The sequence below is a fragment of the Acanthopagrus latus genome, chromosome 1 (assembly GCF_904848185.1).
Source record: "Acanthopagrus latus isolate v.2019 chromosome 1, fAcaLat1.1, whole genome shotgun sequence".
In the NCBI taxonomy this organism is placed as follows: Eukaryota; Metazoa; Chordata; class Actinopteri; order Spariformes; family Sparidae; genus Acanthopagrus; species Acanthopagrus latus.
In genome coordinates, this window is record NC_051039.1 from 17,865,528 (window position 1) to 17,878,893 (window position 13,366).

Sequence of the window (13,366 nt, forward strand, 5' to 3'; positions counted from 1 at the left end):
TGTCAGCCGAATCAGAGGGGCGTGGCGGAGAGCACGCTTGCTAGCGCCCGTTAATGCTGTCGTAACAATCAAGTTAGTGTGAGGATTAGCAGGCTGGACGCCGCAGCAGCAGCAGGACTGCGTGACTTTCTGAACCTGACAAGTGGAATATAGTACAAACAGCTCGTTAGAGACCCGTGTGTTGAAGGTTTGTACTGACATTTTACGGCGCACCGGCTGTTCTGAACCAGCGTAAGCCGGAGGCGAAATGCGAACGTAGCCGTTAGCAGGCGAGCCAGGCCGAGGAGAGCTGGCTGGCTGTATCCTTCATCCAGACGGGAGCATAGATGTTTCACACGTACCAGTTTACCGAGTTTGTCGACGCCGGACAGGATGCGCAAGGACGTGAGGATATTACTTGTGGGGGAGCGTAAGTAAAGCTGTCATTTAAGCTACATTGTGTTGGTGGGCAGTGAATGCTGCCTGCAGCGTCAGCCCTCAGTGCTCACCGTGCACTGATGCTACCAGCTGGGCATGTGATGCTGACAACCACACCGGGCTCTCATGATGATGGTGTCTGTGCTCGTTTAAGATGCAAAAAACTGTAGGTAGATGTTTAAAAGATGTTTAAAACTGTAGGTAGATCTTTTCTCATCCCGTCATCCAACTCATAGTCAGACATCACGGTGCATGCTGCACATAGACAGGCTACCACTGTTTTAATGCATGTTCGTGCATTTATAGGAAGATTAGACTGTGCAAGCTGAGTGCCCCATGTTTTCCTAAACAGATCACTGAACTCATGGCGGTCTTGCAGATATACATAGCTAAAAATAGATACCATGATCTCTGTCTTTTTCTGTGCTCATTGAATTCCTGGAATATCATGGGATTTAGCAAGGTGAACTCCAGAGGGACAGAGGATTTTATTTATTTATTTGTTTGTTTGTCCCTCAACAGGAAACCTGTTGTTTTGAGAATAGAGTTGTTTATCAAGTTATTAACAGAACACTAAGGAATGAAGTTTGGAGTTTATTGAAGGCTTCTGTCTTAGCGATGAAGACCGGTAACGTGAAAACCAGAGCTGCAACGATTAGTCGATTAATCGATTGAAAGCAAATGGATCAGCAACATTTTTAAGCAAAATTGTCAAACATTTGCTGATTCCAGTTTCTTAATCGTAAGGATGTGCTGCTTTTCTTTGTCATGTATTATAATACATGACAAAATATTAGGCTAATTGTAATGAGAAATAATTGTAATCTTTTCCTCCCTCAACAGCCAAAGTGGGGAAGACGTCTCTCATCATGTCCCTGGTCAGCGAGGAGTTCCCAGATGTGGTACGGATAAATGATTACCATGTCAGATGTTAAAACTCACCTGTGTGGAATGTGACACCATTGATTTGACTGTACTATTCAAGCTGTCAACATGTAAGTGATAGCCAAGTTGCATTCGTCCCAGGTTCCCTACCGAGCTGAGGAAATCACTATACCTGCAGATGTCACACCAGAGAGAGTTCCCACACACATTGTGGATTACTCAGGTACGTAAAGCCTGTGCCTGCTTCTTTCTTTACAAAAATGTTGAAACAAGGAGAACACTTTCCTGGTTTTAACTGGAGAACGATTATCTTTCTCCTACAGAGGCAGAGCAGACAGATGAGCAGTTGTTCCAGGAGATCTCCAAGGTCAGTCGGGGTGTCAAGCCTTTCTGTTAACTGTGAGAGAAGTGCTGAGCTCAGGTAGAAGCCTAATGGATGTCTGTGTCGGTGTCTCTCTCTCTCTTAGGCAAATGTGATTTGCATTGTTTACGCAGTTAACAACAAGAAGTCCATAGAAAAGGTGAGTTGCCTGTGCTGCTGGCATTTTCATAATGTGTTTACGTAGCAGTCACATATATTTATATGATGTAACATTTTCTTTATTTTTCCTACCTTTGTTTTCCATAGGTGATCAGCCACTGGATCCCCCTCATCAATGAGAACACAGACAAGGACAGCAGGTATGAAATTGTGTAAAAATAGATGGGAGTTTACTTTGTCAGCTCAGTTTTGGACAGTGAAATATGGGATGCCTGTTTCCACAAGGTCACAACTCCTTGCAAAGTCTGTAAACGACTATTTGCTGTAGCAAGAGTCCGGGCATTGGATTTTTCTCCTAGTGATTGAGGTGATGACCCATAGTCACTGGGTGGAAAATGTCTCACCGATGCTTGGTGAAGGAGAAGCATTTCACATGAGCAGATTCAGCCTCATTCTCTTTTTATGGTGGGAGATTTGCTCTCTGAATCCCTGCTTCTTTTAGGGGAAAATGCACAAAGACTGAAAAAGGAAGTACTCTTTTGATATAATGTGTATACTTGCGTAACATCATTTGAATATTATGTTATTTATTAGTGTTCATACAGTGCCGTGTTTGTGCTTTTTTCCATCCAGGGTTCCTCTGATCCTGGTGGGGAACAAGTCGGACCTGGTGGAGCACAGCAGCATGGAGACCATTCTGCCCATTATGAACCAATACAGTGAGATAGAGACCTGTGTTGAGGTGAGGCAGTCCATTCTGAGTTCATTTGCCTAAACGGTACTTCCACATTCAAGTAATGCAGCGGCAATGCTCACACACGCGTGTAGGTCAGCACACAGTGTCAATAGGGACATATCCACAAATGGAAATCAATATCTTCTTCTGTTGTCAACTCATTAAACACAACATAAAGAAGGGAAGGAACATGAGAGCAGGTCAATAGTAACTGTTTGGTGACAACTGTCAACAGGAACAGTGTTGTTTTTAGGTTGACAGGCATTTTTTAGACATATTTTTGTCTGTCTGCAGCTTTTTAAGGGGTTTTATCTGTCAATTTAGAACACTTAAGTCGATGTAAAACATTGAATGGTTTTTATATGACGACAGTGTAAATGGCCCAAATTATCTGTATTTTATTTGGTCTTCCTGTATTTTTTTGTATCATGTACAGTGACTCCTATATGTAAAGGCCTTTAAAACCTTTGCTCTTACATTTTTATGATCCTCACTATCAACCAAACTGAACATGTGCCACTCATGCAAAGTGTTTCTACAGGTATTTGCTGCATACGCTGTATATGTCTTAGTGTCATCTGAGAGTATTCACATGTGTTCCTCACTGATATTTATATTTCTCTATACATACATTTCATACATAACTCTGTACTTTTCTGCTTTTTGCACAATTTCATTGATTGCTGCCATGTTATCATATACATTAACCCGTTGTCCTCGCCATGTGTTGCTCTTTAACTCCGACTACTATCACCAACAGTGTGGCACTTGTCTTTCTTCAGACCTGTTAATTAGACCAGGCAAGTCGCTCAGACAGATCCTGTGTGTTAATACCCTGTCTGGGCATGACTTGGCTTGTACACACACACAGACACACACACACACACACACACACACACACACACACACACCTATAGAGTGTATGCATGCACGCACACACACTCACACAAACAGGCAGGAATGTAAACAAGGATGGCCCTACTTTGTCAGTGTCACACTTTAAAGGCATTAAGGTTTTTATATCCTACAAGGCTGTATGCAGTCTGTTAGAGAGCGGCACTGTAGTGTTGACAAACATTATACATGTGTGTAAAACTGAACTTCCTTTTTTTGTTGTTTATAGTGTTCAGCAAAGAACCTGAAGAACATCTCAGAGCTGTTCTATTATGCCCAAAAGGCAGTGTTGCACCCCACAGGTCCTCTCTACTGCCCAGAGAAGAAAGCTGTAAGAGTATACTTTAAAATATACTAAGAATTCTGTGTCACTGTTTTTGTTATCCATCACAGCTTGTTATTCCTTCGTTTGTCCCATTTCTCTGTCTGAGCTTCACTGTCTTGTGTCACTTTTGGGTTACAAATTCATTTTTTTGAAGCGAGTTTTGGTTTGCCTCTCTGATTCCCAGATGAAGTCACTTTGTGTCAAAGCCCTGACTCGAATCTTCAAAGTGTCAGACTTAGACAATGATGGGATCCTCAACGATAATGAGCTCAACTTCTTCCAGGTAAACTGATGACGGTCATAGCTGACAATGTTTGCAATTGGTTTAGGGTAGCATTTGGCACAGGACCTCCTTCAATGTTTTTGTCCCTCGTCTCACAGCGGACGTGCTTCAACACCCCTCTGGAGCCTCAGGCGTTGGAGGATGTAAAAAACGTGGTGAGGAAGAATTTGGCCGATGGAGTGTGTGACAACGGACTCTCTTTGAAAGGTAGTGGTGGATGGACTGGCCCCCTCCTCAGGAATAATGTGACAGAGATTTGCATGTACACAAATATGACCGCTTTGTTTGTTTGTTATGCGATATTTTTTCTCCAGGCTTCCTGTTTCTCCACACCCTGTTCATCCAGCGAGGCCGCCATGAAACCACATGGACTGTGCTGAGGAGGTTTGGATATGATGATGACCTGGAGTTAAATCAGGACTACCTCTTCCCTCCGTGAGTCTCAGTCTTAAATATTTAAACACAACTCCATCGTGTGAGGGTGTAGCTCTGCCTGTATTTGTTCTGATCAATCTTTCAGTGTTGATACGCTCTTGAAATTAAGTGCTTGAGTTTAAGTTGTATATAACGGCACTACAGCCACATTTATTGAGTTTAACTAACTTAACGTTTATGTCATTTTGAACCTTTGCTAAGCTTTTTTGATCAATGCATACTTTATTATGAATTTATTAGCATTTGACTATGCTTATACTTCTATACATCTTGCTTATACAGCAGGTTAATCGTTTCCGGTTTTTGAAATTTTAATGTGATCACCAGAAGAATAAACCAATTACACCATGGTTGCATGACTTCAAAATCACCACCTCAAAGCTTCCTGCTACACTTTATTATTCACACTTCACTGTTGGAAAGCTTTAGTCAGAATAGTTTGCATGTAAATGCAGACTAGTGAGTAGATGAGGCTCTTTGTTGACACTGATTGTCCTTGAGAACGTCTCATTTAACCACTTGTTTTCAACCTGCTTTTAAAGGACATATAAAAGTTTCAAGTTTCACTAGTGGAGTATTTACTGACATTTTATGTTGTAGAACAAAACTTGAAAATCACTTGTTCACTCTGTTATCTTACTTCAGGCATCTAACCAAAAAACAAACAAAACAAAACAAGAAAATGGATTGTCTCGGAGACAAATGAAAAGGAAGTTCAAAAATTCTCATTTTTTCTGAGTTTTAGGACTCTAGGATGCTAGATTAAGTAGTTGACCTAAGAACATTGGCAGGGAAGGATTGATTGTTATAATTTTATTAATGTTTATCTTGTATTCTGCTCGGGGTTGTTGATTATAACATTAACTTTGCAATAATTCACTCTCTCTAGGTTGAAAATTCCTCCAGACTGCACCACAGAGCTCAACCATAATGCCTACCTCTTCCTCCAGAGCGTCTTCGACAAACATGACAAGGTACAATCCGGCTCTGTATTTACCTTGGCCTCTGCCCTGTGGAGCCACTTACTAGAAGCTGCTCAGCATGTAGCAACGCACAACACAAAAATACCCTGCCACAGCCAACAGTGACCACCTGCTGAGGCATTATTTGACTTCTTATCACAGAGGAGGGATTGACAGTAGGATAAGCGGCGAGGTTAGGAAGACTGTCAAAGAGTGAAAGCAGCAGCTAGAGCCATGATCTGCTCACTGTCGTCGTGATTAGTGTCCTACTGTGAATGTGTGCACCAGTCATGTTTGTTTTCTCATGTAGAAATGGCAAACTGCTGTGCACTGAGCATGGACACTTCTTTTACATTCATCGTTTAAATCCCATCTAAACTGGTTTTGGCTTTGAGCGCCATTTAACTTATTTCAGGGTCGTTTACCATCCTCAATAATAACAAACGTTTGTGTCGATCAGGACCGTGACTGTGCCTTGTCACCAGAGGAACTGGCGGATCTGTTTGATGTTTTCCCCTACATGCCCTGGGGTCCAGATGTCAATAACACAGTTTGCACAAATGAACAGGGATGGATCACCTACCAGGGGTATCTCTCCCAGTGGACGTAAGTCGCCACTAGTTTTGCAACCACATTTGAGTCCTTTCAAAAAACACAGTGCCACAATTCTGGCGGAATATAGCTTTAGTTGGATAGTTGTTAGTTAATAGTTGGACTGGATATTTTCCCAAGAAGGATTATCTTTATTTTCTTAAAACTTCTTTTAGTGAAAGTTTTAATATTCATGCAGGCATTATGTTACTTTCATCATTAAATATTCTTTTGGAAAATGGCTAAGAACAGCTTGTAATTACTTGGTTTGTTGTGTTCCTGCTATGCGGGATCAGGGTGAAGTCTGAACAAATGAGTCTTGATTTTTTTCAGTAAAATATGCTAGTTTATAATGAACTACTTTTAAAAGTTGTTTCAACTTCGACCAGTGTATAAGTATGTCCCTGTTTGAGTGGGTATTAAAAAAAAAAGAAAAAGAAAAGGATTTCTCAGGCAGGTTGGTTTCTATGTTTAATGAATCTCCCACTTAATCTGTTTTACCTTCAATTTACTTCTCTTGAAGGTTAACAACATATTTGGATGTCCAGCGATGCCTGGAGTATTTGGGTTACCTTGGTTACTCAATTATTGCTGAGCAGGAATCTCACGCAGCAGGAATTACAGGTGAATAGGATTTTGATTTTTTTCTCCATATTTATATTAAAATAGGCCATAGATTTATATAAAAGTCATAATTAAGTTTTCATATACATTCGTACATTCTATTGGTAAAACCTTGAGTGTTATTTAGTACCTGAAACTCACTGTCATGCCATTGATAATCACAGCAGTGAATCAGCGCTGTCATAACAGCGATGATGCAACAGTTCAATCTGTGTAGCTGACTGACTGCAGACCATGTGTTGTGTACAGCAGCAGACTTAACTGATCCTCTGATGCCCGTGTGTGGTTTCCCCCCCTGCAGTGACCAGAGCTAAGAAGATTGACCTGCAGAAGAAGCAGACCCAGCGCAGCGTCTTCCGCTGTAATGTCTTTGGAGACATTGGCAGTGGCAAGAGTGGCTTCCTCCAGGCCTTCCTGGGTAGTAACCTCATGGTAAATGGAAATGACGCATTTTGATGCATAGTTTGACCTGATACTTATCTTCCAAATGTTGGTTTTACTGTATCACGAGTCATTGCCCTGAGAGGCACTGCAATAACCAAACATTGCATTATATATATATATATATTAAAATATTCCTTTATGGTATTCTAGGTCAGAAATCTCATTCTTGCTTTATATGGGATTCATATCGTATTCTGCTTTTACAATTCATACATTTGTTTCTTCTCCTCTCAGCGCCAAAAAACAATTAAAGAGGAACACAAATCCTACTATGCCATCAGCACAACTTATGTTTACGGCCAGGAGAAATATCTTCTTGTGAGTATCAAAGTAATGTTACTTGACTTCCTAGGATTTTTGACTAATTAAGTAATATGATGTTTTTTTATGTTACATATCATTCTTTTCTTCTCTCTCTCTCTCTCTCTCTCTCTCTCTCTCTATCTATCTATCTATCTATCTATCTATCTATCTATCTATCTATATATATATATATATATATATATATATATATATATATATATATATATATATATATATATATATATATATATATATATATATATATATCTATATCTATATCTATATCTCTCTCTCTCTCTCTCTCTCTCTCTCTCTCTCTCTCTCTCTCTCTCTCTCTCTCTCTCTCTCTCTCTCTCTCTATATATATATATATATATATATATATATATATATATATATATATATATATATATATATATATATATATATATATATATATATATATATATATATATATATATATATATAAATAAAATATTATATTTCATGTCATTTATGTTTATAGGTATTATGGTAGGTAATATCTCCTCTCCTCTCCTCAGCTTCATGAAGTGTTTCCCGACTTTGACTACCTGTCCGATGCTGATCTCACCTGCGACATTGTCTGCCTGGTCTATGATGTCAGCAACCCTTACTCCTTTGAATACTGCGCCAAAGTCTTCAAGGTACAACTGTGTGTATGGCTCACATTGCATTGAAACACAAATGTTCAATTTTTTAGAGCATTAACCAACATTATTCATCTTCACTGTCTTTCCCCGTCTCAGCAATACTTCATGGACAGCAAGACTCCATGCATGATGATAGCAGCCAAGTCAGATCTGCCAGAGGTCAAACAGGTGTATGGCTGCAGTCCCCTGGAGTTTTGCAGGAAGCACAAGATGCCTCCTCCTCAGTCCTTTACCTGTAACACTGCAGCAGCACCCAGCAGAGACATCTACACCAAACTTACCACTATGGCCATGTACCCGTAAGTACAGAGACACCTGAACAGGATTTTTCATACTTGCAACAGTCTTGCACCAGGTAATGCTGTGTAATGCATTCATTCAGCACATAAATACATTTAGACCCAGTTTAAAATGTGGACGAGTGTGAAAACATAGACAAACAGACAAAAGATCTGGGACATCAAGAAACAAAAATGGGAAGCTGAGATAAAAATGTTGATTAAAAATTAAGATGAATAAAAAGTCAAAATACTAAAATGATAAAAAACCTGCATTGTATTACTAGTAATATAGTGTAACTCATTCATTCAGCACAGAAATACATTGAGTTAGAGACCTCATTTACAATATAGCCAAGTGTAAAACAGTCAATCCAGAATATTAAAATGATGAGATCCTGTAACATATGCAAAACAGTCCTGCAATAAATCCTCCAGGAAGGTCATAATTTTCACTCATAGTTGAGAATGTTTCAGGGGTATGTTGATTCGACTCTGTGATGATTTTCCAGGATTTAGTTTGTTGTGCTGTTGAGCTCTATTGCATTATACTCACTCAGTTTTTTCCTTCAAAAGACTACACAATGTCTCTGCCTTTTAGTTACCCTTGTGGTCATTTGGATATGGGACATTTTTTAGTTCACAAACTGCAGCTTTGTTCTACAGTTTCCCCGATCTGTGGAGAATTGAGCAGACTAACAACTCTTGTGAATCATCAGCTGTGGATCATCTGATCTGTGCTTTGTTCTCCCTGTGGCCTGACGTGATGAAGTAGCTCAGTCACTGAGTGCTTGTTTGCTGCTGTTATATAGATTGTATGATTTTCAATTTAAAGTTTTGGTTCTCTGTGTTTCCTGTATGCTGTAAAATGGGATTTGGATTTTTTTGCAGTCCATACTTTCTTTTAATTTGCAGTTTCATTACAACACTGTAGTGTGTGTCATTTCTGTCACAGCATTCTGTGGCTCAGGATAAACCCGCTCCCTGTGGGGTTGTCCCTCCTCTCAGCAAGTGTCAGCATCAGGCTTGATGCCCTTCAGTCTACATTTATCCACTTGAATGCATGTTGCTCTCAGGCTGATGTCACAGTGTTTTGCACCGTGGGTAAATGAGTTTCCCTGCAGAGCAGTAATGTTGATCTTTCCCAGAGGCTCACACTGCAGTCACTCATCTCACCACACACAGTGCCTCTCTGCACATCACACAGTTACTGTCCATAATTACACACAGCATTATACATAATTACAACTCCTACTCTGGGATTCAGAATTTAAATAACTCTCAAATGATGTTATCGAGTACAGGCAAATATTTGTTACATCCTTCTGTGGGAGAACATCGGGAGGATGTGTCAACTTTTTATTTTGAGTTCTCCTCTGAATACTGTTGTAAGAATAATCCAGTCAACGTAACCTTTTAAGGGTGTTCTTGATTCCCTCTTCCAAACAGTTTCATCGTCAAAAGTAATGTTTACTGTTGCAAAAAACAGTTTTCGTTGTGTGTCATGGGTTCTCACTCTCAGGTGATGAAGCACAAACTATTCATTTCATGGTGGTGGCTTCTTTTGACTCTTATCTTGCCTCTGTTCTTCAGAAGTGTTTCTCTATGTAAACGGTGTGTGTTGGTGTTTGTCTTCCCTGTATCTCTCCTCAGCCACGCCCGGTTGCGCTGCATGTGCACTTGTAACCGATGCACCTTCTGCTTGTGTCAGAACTTCCTCAACTCTGAGCTGCTGCAGACGGTCAGGGCCAAACTCTACGCTGTTGTACTCCGAAGGTTCTTTTTTCTTTTTCTTTTTTACCTTTCTACAAGCCTCTCAACCTCTGATTACCTCTCAGATTTGTCACCATCGTCACCCCAAGCTTGTCCCATATATTTTTTTTTCCATTTTTTTGTTGCAAATGTATGTTTTATATCATAAAAAATTACTTTTTATTTGATGTTTCATAATTTCATGCTACACTTCTTTTTTCCTGTTGTTTCATGCTGTCAGTCCTTTAAATGTGTCCTTTTTCTTTACAAACCATTCTTGTATCTTCATTTTTTCGTCGTTCTTTGGCATTGCTTGTTAGCTTCCTGTACTATATTTGAAAGCATATACTTTGCACTATTTTGAGCTTATTGTCATTGTCATTAGGTCAGTACAAACTTCCTTGTTGTTGCCTTTTGTGCTCATGTCACTATGACTCAGCTGTCTCATCTAACAGAGATGTTGTAGCTTATTTCTGGCCTCATTGTCTCAAGTCATCAATATAATCCTGCATGTCCCTCATCTGTTTCACCGTCTTGCCTCAGCTTCTCTACATTTGAAGGCTCCATCCCTTTTCTGCCTTCAGTTCATCCACTCCATCTTTATGTGTATGTTACTTATTTTCACATCATCCGTCTTAGCGACATCTCTCACCGCAGACACGTCCATCGTCATGTTTGTTTCAAACTTTGAAAGACATCAGTGTAAGAGAAACGGTTTGATTGTATGTGTCCCTCCCATCACTCTCTGTAGTCATCTCTTCTTTCTGTTTTACAGACATGTGAGCCAAGCCGACCTGAAGAGCTCCACCTTCTGGCTCAGAGCAAGTGTCGGGGCCACAGTGTTTGCAGTACTGGGCTTCGCCATGTACAGAGTGCTGCTCAAACCACGGTGATCTTTGGGCACGCTGGGTCTAACTCTCTTTACATCCATGGTACATGTAGAGCTACTTTGACCAGTCACAGCTTTCCCAGTTATGTATAGTAAATGAAAAATGTCTCCAATCCCATCATGGTTTTGTAGTTTAATGGGTCCCAGCTGTAAAAAATATACATTTGTTTGTTTGTGTGGGGTGAAAACGGTAAAATCTTTCTTTAGCAAGCACTAATTTTCATTCCACTGTAAATTTCTTGTCTTAGAGGATAAAAGATAAAAAAAATTTAATTTTGTACCAGAATTGCTAATTTGCTTCTTCTGTTTGTCTGCAAGTATTTGCAAAGTAATAAATCTATATTTATATTGAAAATGAGGGAAAGCTGCCAAGGAGCTGTGGGAACATATAAGTGAGTCACATATATAAATATATATATATACAGCTATTTTTTGGTTGCTTGGGGATTGAGATGAACAACTTGATGTCAGCTGATATCGGGATTATGATATGTGAGGTGTGCTACAGCGTTAATGCTTTTATTAGGCCAAACAATCTGTAAATAATGTATATAATATAGTAGACTGTACATTTGTTTGTCTTCGTCCAAAAGGGCCATGTCGGATTCATCCTCAAAACGCTAAATGCAAAAGTATCAGTTTAACAGCCTGGTCATGAACTCGTACAAACATCAGAGTCGATCATTCACACGGATGGAAATTGGTTTGCCTTTCAAGGCCAAAGCTTTGGACGCACACTTTCTTTTTTTTAATGTTTGTACATCTGAGCTGGTCAGTGTTTGATCAGTGGATGTGTAGACAGGTCTGCTGCTTTCTCTCACGTCTTCCAATGCTGGTCTGCTCATGTGGGTGTGTGCATGCATGCATGTATGTATGTATGTATGTGTGTGCTTGTGTGCTCAGATATTGAAAATCAACACATGTAAGACCACCTGGTACATTTTGTGTTTGCATGCTTCAGAATTTCTGGCCACATTCCAGTGTTTTATGACTGAATGAATATAAAGGAATTACAGTACCATGTCCCCAATAGTGAAAAGGGATATAGTCAAGTTTAATGACAGGAGTGCTGAACAATGGATAGTTGACTCTTGAGTCATAGCAGTTTTTGATGTTCATTTGACTGTTGTTGTGATTCCCAGTCAGCTCTCCTGATCACAAGATGCAATACTGTGGCCCCAGATGTTTATTTCCATGCAATTGCAACTGCTTGTCACAAGGCTCAGTTTGATGTATTCATTCATCCCTGCCTTTCCAAAAGTTTACAATAAATAAATATGTCTATTACGTTTGGTGTGATGGAATTTATTCTTTCGGTCCACCCAGAGTTTTGAAGATTTTGCCGTTACTCGATTTCCAAGTAGTATTATCAACAGAGGACTCAGGCAATGATCGGTGACATGTTTGTGTTTTAAACATATTGCATTTTTCATTTTTGAAAATTAACTTTGTTATGTATGTGCTGCCATAACAGCTTCTCTACTAGTCTTTGATCCCCCACCACATGATAAACTTTCATTTTGTCCACTTCCGAAAAGATGGTTGGTTATATAAAGAGAATGTTCAGATTGTATGGAAGCATGTTATCTTATCAGGCACACAAAAGTGCAACCCAAAATCTCAGTCTCAAACCCTGTATTCATATCCAGGCATTATAGCCTCTATGTCTTGTTATCCAACTATTCTGTACATGTTTTTTGGGGGGGGGTTTCCCATATTGTTTTTTATTTTATTATTATTTATGGTATAGAATTTCTTCTCTATTATGAAATGAATTTGTTCAAAGAACAGATATAGCTCATCAATAAGCTTTTCATTACTTGTTAATTTAAATAATATTCCATGATTGCTACGCAATCCCACAACACACCACTGCCAAGTGTCAAGACACAAGAGGGCAGCATTGCTCCAAAAAGAAGAATCACAGTGGATTCCCTGTGGAAAAGTAAAAAAATTATGGCATCTGTTCTTCATTTGTTTCATCTCGTTTAGTCTTTTAGCTTCTGGTCGCTGTTGATGGCTAGGTCTACAGTAAACTCCTGATCAGTGTCACACAACCTGCTATAAACTTATGTGGAGTTCATATGACCTGACCAGCACATCCACTGCGGATTTTGGAAAATTAGAAGATGATACTTGGGGAAAATTAACCTACAGCGTCAACTCACGTACACCTGCAACAAAACTTGAATAAATAACAGATTTGGCAGATTTGACAATTTGTGTAAGAAGCCAGTCAATTAGGATCATAGTACAATTTTACATCCTAACAGTACGTTAGGTGTTTGCTTTTGGCCCATTGCTTGTCATTACATTTCAGTTTTGGCCCTCTGAGTTGAAAAGTTGTAAGGTTTGACCCTCTCCACGTGTAGCTAGTTGCATGAATGCAAACCTGA

The 13,366-nt window shown here is 39.6% G+C and overlaps 1 protein-coding gene across 3 annotated transcripts; it reads left to right on the forward strand.

Annotated features, from left to right (window-relative positions):
- Nucleotides 1-12: 12 nt before the first annotated feature.
- Nucleotides 13-12,257, forward strand: rhot1b (ras homolog family member T1). Of its 3 annotated transcripts, none has more exons than XM_037101310.1 (20): nucleotides 13-409; nucleotides 1,261-1,319; nucleotides 1,444-1,525; nucleotides 1,626-1,669; nucleotides 1,770-1,823; nucleotides 1,931-1,983; nucleotides 2,417-2,525; nucleotides 3,643-3,744; nucleotides 3,923-4,021; nucleotides 4,120-4,228; nucleotides 4,336-4,456; nucleotides 5,346-5,430; nucleotides 5,879-6,024; nucleotides 6,533-6,633; nucleotides 6,935-7,065; nucleotides 7,312-7,395; nucleotides 7,923-8,045; nucleotides 8,148-8,350; nucleotides 9,983-10,105; nucleotides 10,857-12,257. In XM_037101310.1, the coding sequence occupies exons 1-20, from the start codon at nucleotides 373-375 to the stop codon at nucleotides 10,972-10,974; spliced, it is 1,983 nt and encodes a 660-aa protein (XP_036957205.1). In that variant the 5' UTR covers nucleotides 13-372; the 3' UTR covers nucleotides 10,975-12,257. The 3 variants fall into 3 exon arrangements, with proteins under 3 accessions (XP_036957205.1, XP_036957195.1, XP_036957215.1); XM_037101300.1 differs by having other exon boundaries at nucleotides 9,983-10,070; XM_037101320.1 differs by lacking the exon at nucleotides 9,983-10,105 and having other exon boundaries at nucleotides 14-409.
- The last annotated feature ends 1,109 nt before the right edge of the window (nucleotides 12,258-13,366 follow it).

Bases quoted from the DNA above. Each gene is read 5' to 3' on its own strand.
- rhot1b (XM_037101300.1), top strand. From the start codon at position 373: ATGCGCAAGGACGTGAGGATATTACTTGTGGGGGAGC. The intron at 2,526-3,642 runs GTGAGGCAGTCC...TGTTGTTTATAG, and splicing joins AGATAGAGACCTGTGTTGAG to TGTTCAGCAAAGAACCTGAA. The intron at 4,022-4,119 runs GTAAACTGATGA...CTCGTCTCACAG, and splicing joins ATGAGCTCAACTTCTTCCAG to CGGACGTGCTTCAACACCCC.